This window comes from Ananas comosus, linkage group 6, assembly GCF_001540865.1.
Source record: "Ananas comosus cultivar F153 linkage group 6, ASM154086v1, whole genome shotgun sequence".
Classification (NCBI taxonomy): Eukaryota; Viridiplantae; Streptophyta; class Magnoliopsida; order Poales; family Bromeliaceae; genus Ananas; species Ananas comosus.
Genome location: NC_033626.1, coordinates 10,777,342 through 10,785,628, shown reverse-complemented (window position 1 = coordinate 10,785,628; position 8,287 = coordinate 10,777,342). Strand labels below are relative to the sequence as shown.

The 8,287-nt window shown below is 36.2% G+C and overlaps 2 protein-coding genes across 2 annotated transcripts; both read right to left on the bottom strand.

Annotated features, from left to right (window-relative positions):
- LOC109711302 (photosystem I chlorophyll a/b-binding protein 5, chloroplastic) lies at window positions 1-2,947 on the bottom strand. Its single transcript, XM_020234272.1, has 6 exons — window positions 2,652-2,947; window positions 2,221-2,353; window positions 871-983; window positions 683-787; window positions 374-462; window positions 1-282 (listed from the first exon to the last, which is right to left on the bottom strand). The coding sequence occupies exons 1-6, from the start codon at window positions 2,861-2,863 to the stop codon at window positions 140-142; spliced, it is 795 nt and encodes a 264-aa protein (XP_020089861.1). The 5' UTR covers window positions 2,864-2,947; the 3' UTR covers window positions 1-139.
- Window positions 5,676-6,729, bottom strand: LOC109711388 (ethylene-responsive transcription factor ERF109-like). The gene has a single exon (XM_020234400.1). It carries the CDS (start codon window positions 6,630-6,632, stop codon window positions 5,946-5,948), a length of 687 nt encoding a protein of 228 aa, XP_020089989.1. The 5' UTR covers window positions 6,633-6,729; the 3' UTR covers window positions 5,676-5,945.

Sequence of the window (8,287 nt, the reverse complement as noted above, 5' to 3'; positions counted from 1 at the left end):
TGATTCAGTAATCTCATTTTAAAAATTGCAAACTGATGAGAAGATGAGGAAGAGTAATTAAGAATGTGATGCAACAGCAACACAAAGCAGATTACACAACTGCCACTCTGCAGTACTGCAACAAAACCACAGCTTGTTCTCACGAATTCGCGCCGGAAAGGGTTTGAATGATGGTTCTCTTGAAGGGGTCCGAAATGTGCGTCAAAAGGTTGTCGATCGGGCCGGCACGTGTCACATACGCCTGCACGAACATCCCGAGCATAGCAACCATCGCGAGCCTACCTGCGATGATCATAAAAAATTCTCCTATCAGCAAATGTTTCGTCTCCGTAGGGGCGTTTATTTCAGTTCCAGAAAGAATCGGCGAATATACCATTCTTGATTTCTTTCAGCTTTAGCTCATCCGCGTGCTCGATATCTTTCGCAAGGCCGAGTGGGTTGAACAGCGGCCCTCCCGGATAGCTGTTCGGGACGATCAATTCGTATTAGACGGAAAATATTAAGATTAGAACTAAGGTTGAGGTTGTATTAGCTTTATACTGAGAGCATGAAACATGGAACTTAGTTTTCGATATGTGCGATATTTTGTTAGCTAAAATTTAAATTCTATATAGCAAAGAATTGATGGATATATATACACAATAATTTCCCTTCGAAATGAGGATATATGTGCGCTGCTCACCCAGGCTGTAAACCTTCTAACGCAGCCTCCAAACCTAGGAAAGTTCCTTCTCTTGCTTGTGATCCAGGGTTAATAAAATCCATATACCTCTTGGTTTCTACAAATCTGGAAAATCGGAAACGAAAAACAATGAGACCAGAGAATTTTGGAAGAGTAAAAAAAAAAAGATAAATTCAATGTAATCTTACCCCATCAGGAAGAGTTGAACAATGAAGAGTGCACGAGTACTCGCAAACTCGAACTTCACGGCGCCTGCTTCAAACCATACTGGTATATTGCCGACTCCTGCGACGCGAAGTAACTAGAGAGCATCAAGATAATCAAACTTCAGGTACATTGTGGAAAACTTGTGCATATAAATAGAATTTTCGAGGAAACTTAAATAGGCATGATCTGCAAGCAAAATTGTCTCCATGAACACACATTCTGAAACATTGTGCCGGTACTACAGTTCAACGGCGAGAGAAAATTTAAGAAAAGCTCCAAGATATCATAAACAGAGTAGAGATCTTCGTTTTCTTTCATTTTCGTGTTATTTTGCTATTTTTTTACTTAATTTTCTATGCTTTTTTTTTTTTTTTTCTGGCAGTAGCATTGCTTATTAATTTATTTATGTAAAGATAAGTAGCATGCTACCTGATTTGTTTATTTTATTTAAAAAATAAATTTTGCTGGAAAAGTGAATCAACTAGGATTCGAACTTGGACCTCGGATGCCAACTATCAAGCCATTTGCTATTTGTGCTGGGGACGGTCTGTGCTTGATTAATTTTTAATGAATAAAGTTGGTGACATAACTTATATGTTCTTTTCTCGCTCACACACACACAAGGGAAAAAAAAAAAAAAACAATGCTACTAGTATACCATAAAGCTAAGTGTACATTTCTCTTCATTCAAAAATCATCAGTATTTTAGTATCATATCAAATTTTTTTTTTTACTAAACTCATTTAGATTTTTGTCAATCCTTTTGGAGTGTAAAAGTAGGATTCCTTGAAAAAAAAAAAAAAAAAGGGCAGCGCTATTGATAGACGGCTCACACTCTTTTCATTCAAAAATTATTATTTATTACTTGTCACATCAATTCTTTTTATGTTTATTAAGAATTATTTGAATTTTTGGGACTTTTAATATGGGAATTGTAAGATCTATACCATTTTTCTAGATGTACAAGTAGAATTTCAAAAAAAAAAAAAAAAATCCTCCACGAAACAAAGCTAATTCATACCAAAAGTTATTAAATTGTCATAATGCAGCAAAGTTACGTTTGCTAAAGAGTAAACACGAAAGATGTGCATTCAAAATCGGAATTTCTTCTTTTTCTTAGGACTACAATTAATTCTTTTCTGTTCAGAAAGAAAAGGATAATAAGTTATCCATCTTGTCCTCCAAACTCAACTAGAAATATAAAGTAATAAAATTTCAAATTTAAAATATTAAATATCAGCTATTAAATTCTTAACAAAGCGTACCAGACACGGTCAATAGGACTACAATCAAACTCAAAATCAGAAAGCCGACGGAGACGAATTACGTACATCGGTGACGAGAATGCCGGCAACGCCGGCCATGGCGAAGCGGCAATGCACGAGCTCCGCCTGGACGTACCATCTCAAGCTTTCCGGATCCTCGCCCAGCCCCAGCGGATCGAACCCGAAGTCCCCAGCTAGCCTACATCACACACCCAACTAACAATCAAATCATCCCACTAATTTTTTTAAAGAAAAATATGGAGTTCTTTTTTTTATTTGAGAGAAAAATAACGTAGTATCTATTTTATTTATTTTTTTAAAAAAAAATTTAGCTGAAAATATAAATCAACTAAAATTCTAATTTGAGACCATCAATTAGGCTCCGGATATTTCAAATAAGATATAATATCAAGATTAATTCCACATTCCTCTTTCGTCGTCGTGACCATCAATTAGGCTCCGGATAAAAAAAAATGTTGGGGGGAGGGGTAACGCACGTGCCGTCGAGGTGAGGCGGCGGGTCGAGGCCGGGGAGCCACGTGGCGCGCTGGGCTCGGGCTACGAGGCGAGATGCGCGCGGGGGCGTGGGCGTGGCGTAGCAGTAGCGCTGCGCGGGCGTTCCGGGGTAGTTATTGGTGCGCGTAGCAGGAGGGTGCGGGTGGGCTCCGGCGTAAACGCCGGGCGGCGCCGGGGCGGCGAACAACGCCATGGCTTTTTTTTTTTTTTTTCCGGTGATAGGGGGATCGATCGATGTGGTGGATATGGAAAGTGGAATTGTGAAGCCGAGTATTGGCCTCATCCTCCCTACTCCCTAGCCCCCACGCCCAATGAGAAGCGAGAACTCCTCATATGGGGCCCTCTTGTAAGAACTATTCACCTATTTTCTGCAATGGAATCTGAACAAGATTAATTAGGGGATGTTATAAATGCAGTAAATATAGTTGGAGATGTATGCAGTTGAAAAGATAATTATTAGGGCACGTTTGGTTCGCACTATGAAAGATTAGTAGGAGTAAAAAGATATCCAAAAATTTTATTCCTATTCATTCTATTACTTAGAATGTGGCATTCATGTGTTTGGTTCGCACGGTCATATTATTTAGTTATATTATTTAAGTTTACAAAAAATATACAACTTATTTATTTATTTTTTTAATAAATTTTAGATAATGCTATCAAAAATTTCAACATCTTTTTAGAAAAAATGGAGAGAAAATATAGGTTAGAGAGAGAGAGAGCATAATTAAATAATAAGAAGAGAAATAGAGTCGAGATTAGAGTGAGTGAGGGAGTTGAAATTTTAGAAAAAGAGGGGGAGAGAGAGCTTAGTTTAGAGAGAGAAAAAGAGTTGAAGTTTAGAGAGAAAAAGATAAGTTTAGACAGAGATATGAGGTTAGAGTATAAAGGATAATAATACTTACTAGCTGGCGGGTAGGAAGAAAGAAAGAGATTAAACATATTATAATTACCCAATTCATTAATATGAGGATACCCACTCTCCCGCAAGGGAATGAGATTAGTACTTTGGGATAAATCTCATTCCCAAGTGAATCTAATATTACCAACTAGATTATTTAGTGCCTTTAGCCAAACACCGTCATATTTTCTTATTCCCGTTGCATTACTAGAAATCTTAAAAAGATAGCGCGAACCAAACACACCCTTATAACTATATGCATTATGTTTGGTTGGATGTTGTAGAAACCACTCTAACTATAAATAATTTATTTGGTTGCATACAGTTGAGAAATTAGTATTAAAATTTTATTATTTTATATTTATGATAGTAAGATTACTAAATAAAAAATAATTAAAGAGATAAGTTTACCTTTTGTTTAAATTTGCTCTCTTCAACTGTTGCAGTTGGACTTCCCCCTGCAGTTCATATTATAACAGTTGGAGTTAAATACATCAAATCAAATACAAAATTTGTATTTGCATATAGTTACAATTGTCGTACAGTTGCAACTAGATACAACCAAACGATCCCTTAATTTTGATGCTGGCCCTTTTTCAAAAAAGGGAATTGAATTTTAATTTCTAGTTCATTTTGAAATAAAAATGAGTTTTGAAATGATCCAATCTATTTATGATTTTTCTAATTAGCATACTCCAAAATAAACTAGATAAAATTCTCTCTGACGAACATCTCTCTTTACTCTTTTCATTACTCTCATTTCTCTTAATCAATTTTTTTAAAAAAAAAAATCTAAATGTTCATTTTGATTTAACTAATTTTAGAATAAATTATTCAAAATCCCTTCTCACAAATATCTTTTACTTCTCGCGCTTCATTATTCTCCTCATCTTCTTGAATGAATTTTTTTTTCAAAATTTCAAATATTTCAAATTATCTAATTTTTGATTTGCATTTTAATGACAAACCAAATTTTTTCAGACGATTCGTTGTTCCATTTCTCATTTAAACACAATCTAATTTTATTTGTTATTCTATTTCAACCACAACCCAAATAGGTTCTTAATATTAAATAATTAAATTTTAAATTTAATATCGAATATTAATTATTAAGTTCAGAGTTTTCTCAGTCAAAGATTATCGTCTTTTCCAAGCGGCTTCAAATATTAATTTGCTAAGCATGAGGCTTGGACGCGGCTAATCCACCACTTTGTACAGGTAGAAAGTATTATTATTACCAACCGTCCCTAGAGCATGTGGCAAAGGATTTGGTGGTTGGTACCCGAGACCCAAGTTCGAATTCTAGTTGATTCACATTTCTAGCTTAGTTTATTTCTAAATAAAATAAACGAAGCAGGTAGCGTGCTACCTATCTCTCAAAAAGAGAAAGTATTATTATTATATTTCGAGCTATCATTAGTTGGTTAAATCAAAGCTGTCCAAACATTTGCTGTCTTAGTCGGTGTTACTTCGTACCAAAAAAATATCATTAAAAATTCCAGTCAAAATTGTAAATTGGATTATCTGTCTGTTGGATGTATAATCAGTAGATTTTTAAAGTTCAACATTCTAGAGAGTAGGCACATTTCGGAGACTGAGATGAAGGTCAAGGTGTCTGAAAACTTCTAGTTGGGGACAACCCAAAGGACAATAGTAAGGAATCTAAATAGAATCGCAACTCGTTTGTAGATGATTTAGTGGGAAAGAAACGACATAATTTTTAGGAACTAATTATTTGACCTTTTTTTTGATAATTAGACGAATCTGGAAAGTGAGTTAGAAATGAATTGAATTTTGCAGCTTTTAGTGACTTGATCTTGAATGAGGAGTAGAATTAGTAAATTTTTCTACGATTTTTTCTCTTTGTTTTTATTTGTTTTTTTTTTTTTTACCTTAAATGTTTTTCGCGGTCACGTTGGCTTAATTCCTGTAGCCAAATTTATTTTCTAAATAAATAAAACGGGTAATATGCTATATTTTTTTAAAAAAAAATTATAAAAAGAAAAGAAAAAAAAAGTCATAGCATCAATTAAAACTGAGAATTCCAAAAAAGAACGATTTCCATTTCTAAAAATTAGTCAATAAATAAATAAACACACTAACATATCAAAAGTTCAATCACTCGTGCCTAAGAAATACTGAATTGAATATTTTTCATCTGTGACAATTTGTTAAATTGTATAACAATTAATTAAATAATAAAAAAATGAAAAATTCTACTTTCGCTCATCTCTCTTGCTGAATCGGCAGTGGCCATTAAAAATGCAGGGCCCCACTTCTGCTGATGCAGCAGTCCTCTCTTTGACAAACAACTGTATAAAATTATTTTCTAAAAAACAAAACTCAGTCCCTAAAAAAAAGAAAAGAAATAGAATCAATCAAACAGTGGAAAGCAGAGCTCCACATCGTCCAGGGCAATCAAATCCTGCAGCCCATCCCACAACTCCACCATCTCCCAATCCTCCCCTTCCCAGCGCTTCTGCTGCTTCTGCTCCTGCTGCTGTTGTTGCGACTGTGCCTTCGTTTCGCGAAGCGGCGGCGGCGGCGGCAGCGGCAATTGGTCGGGGACGGGGAAATTGAGCTTGGCGCGGGCGCCGCGGAACTCGATGGCGGCGAGGTCGTAGGCCCGCGCCGCCTCCTCGGCGGTGTTGAACGTGCCGAGCCACTTGCGCGCCGCGCGCCGCGGGTCCCTGATCTCCGCGGCCCACTTTCCCCACGGCCGCTGCCGAACTCCCCGGTACAGATTCTTATTCTTCCTCCTCTTCCTCTTCTCGGCAACCGCCGCCACCGCAGCCGCTCCTCCGTTGGCGAAATTCAGAACAACTGCCTCGTTCTTTCCTCCGCCGGGCGCGAACGTTTCGCAGCCGAGACACCCGTCGATGCCACAGAGGCGGCACGGGGCGGCCGACTGCCCCGAGAGGACGCGCACGAGTGCGGCGACGATGACAGCGGTTTCGTGCTCACTGCGGAGCTGCGAAAATGGAGCAGCAGCAGCAGCAGCAGCTTTGATGCAGAAGTGGGAATTGGGTTCGCTGAAGTGGAGTTCCTGTTTCGGGACCATTGCGTTGTGTACTGTACTGTACTTGGGGGTTTTGCTGGGATTTGGGGCTTATTTGGGCGCGGCGCGCTTTATAAGGGAGTTGGTGACGACATCCGCGACGCAAACGCGGTGTGGAAGCGTTTCTCATTCTGGTGATTTGACTCTGATGCCCAAGGGGAGATCGGGGTTTTGTTTTTACTAATATATGGAATNATTAAAAAAAATTATAATGCATTACAGTATTAGTTATATTATTGGTGGAGTGTTTCCAATCAATTAAACTTTTTTTCTTTGATTAATCAATGATTTCATTTTTATTAAAAAATATTTTTATTATAATTTTTTAAAATAAAAATATGTTTGGCTAGAAATAAATTATATAGATTTCGTTTAGAACGACGGAAAAATTGCGTTATGTAGGATAAAAAAATACGATAAAAAAATATTATATTTATTTTTATATGTAATATTATGTTTCGCCATAAGTCGTTTACGATTTTACGATCCTACTTAAAAAAACAAAAAAAATATATCCTCATATAATTTTATTCTAATTTTATTTTATTTATTAACAGCATATACGAAACAAAGCCGAGTGCTGATGTTATCATCTAGAACTTATCGGAAAGGATAGGGTCGAACTCTGGAGATGAGCAGGCGATTTTGACGGTGGACACTGCACACGCGTGGTGGAGGCGCGAGAGCGCTGACGTGGGAGATTTTCGTCAGCAAGGGTCTTTCATTTTTTTAATCAAGAATTAATGTTGTTACGAAAGATAGATTGTATCTAATTAATATTTTTTATTCTTTTAAATGTTAAATTCTAAATAATTTAATTATATATTAATGGTAAATAATTTAATAATATATTAATGGGAATATATATATATATATATATTTTTTTGTATTTCCTACTAATAATGCATTGTCAACTTACTTTAAAAGATCTATCAAAAATAAAAGAAAGTTATTTCCAAATTTTAGTTTTTATTTCCGAATAAATAAATTGGATGGAAGAGTTATAAAAAAAATAAAAAAATTCATCATCCCCTACTACATTATTTTATATAAAAATTTTATTAAAAATAAAAAATGCAATAATCTTAAATCGTAATAGCTCACTAAAATTAAGGTATAAGGACTCGGTGTAAATTTTACTACTTATGCGGAGGTCAAACTACGTGGACCATCCGAGGTGGCAACAGGTGATACGAGGAGAAGTTGAGGCGGTTTCAGCAAAGCATTTAAAGCACGCGTTGAAATTGGAACAGAGAGGCTACAGTTCACTTGCGCGGTGCGCCCACGGTGTACCCGTCGTGGCCCGCAGTGGAAATAAAACTGGAACGTTCCAGATGAGCATGTCAATTAAGAAACTTAATGAAAAAGAAAGAATAGGAGATTATAGAGTGTTTTAAAGTTATCTAACAAGATTAAGGAAATCATAAAAATTAAAAAAGTCAATTGTGAGCTAGGTTGCCTAGTTGCCTACTAAAATCCTAAACTTGTTAGATTAAAAAGAGAGTTGAAGCATAGACACAAACAGAGATCCAATTCTTTACTTTTTGTTGGGACCGTAAAAAATATATCGTAATCAATTAATTGCGATATTTGTGCAGCGAAATATTACATACGAAAGATACATGATATTTTTTTCACCACACAAAACGAAATCTAAT

Coding starts and splice junctions, on each gene's coding strand:
- LOC109711302 (XM_020234272.1), bottom strand. CDS start 2,863: ATGGCGTTGTTCGCCGCCCCGGCGCCGCCCGGCGTTTACGCCGGAGCC. Junction 2,354..2,651: donor CCGCCTCACCTCGACGGCAC/GTGCGTTACCCC, acceptor TGTGTGATGTAG/GCTAGCTGGGGACTTCGGGT. Junction 463..682: donor TTAGAAGGTTTACAGCCTGG/GTGAGCAGCGCA, acceptor CGTCCCGAACAG/CTATCCGGGAGGGCCGCTGT.
- LOC109711388 (XM_020234400.1), bottom strand. CDS start 6,632: ATGGTCCCGAAACAGGAACTCCACTTCAGCGAACCCAATTCCCACTTC.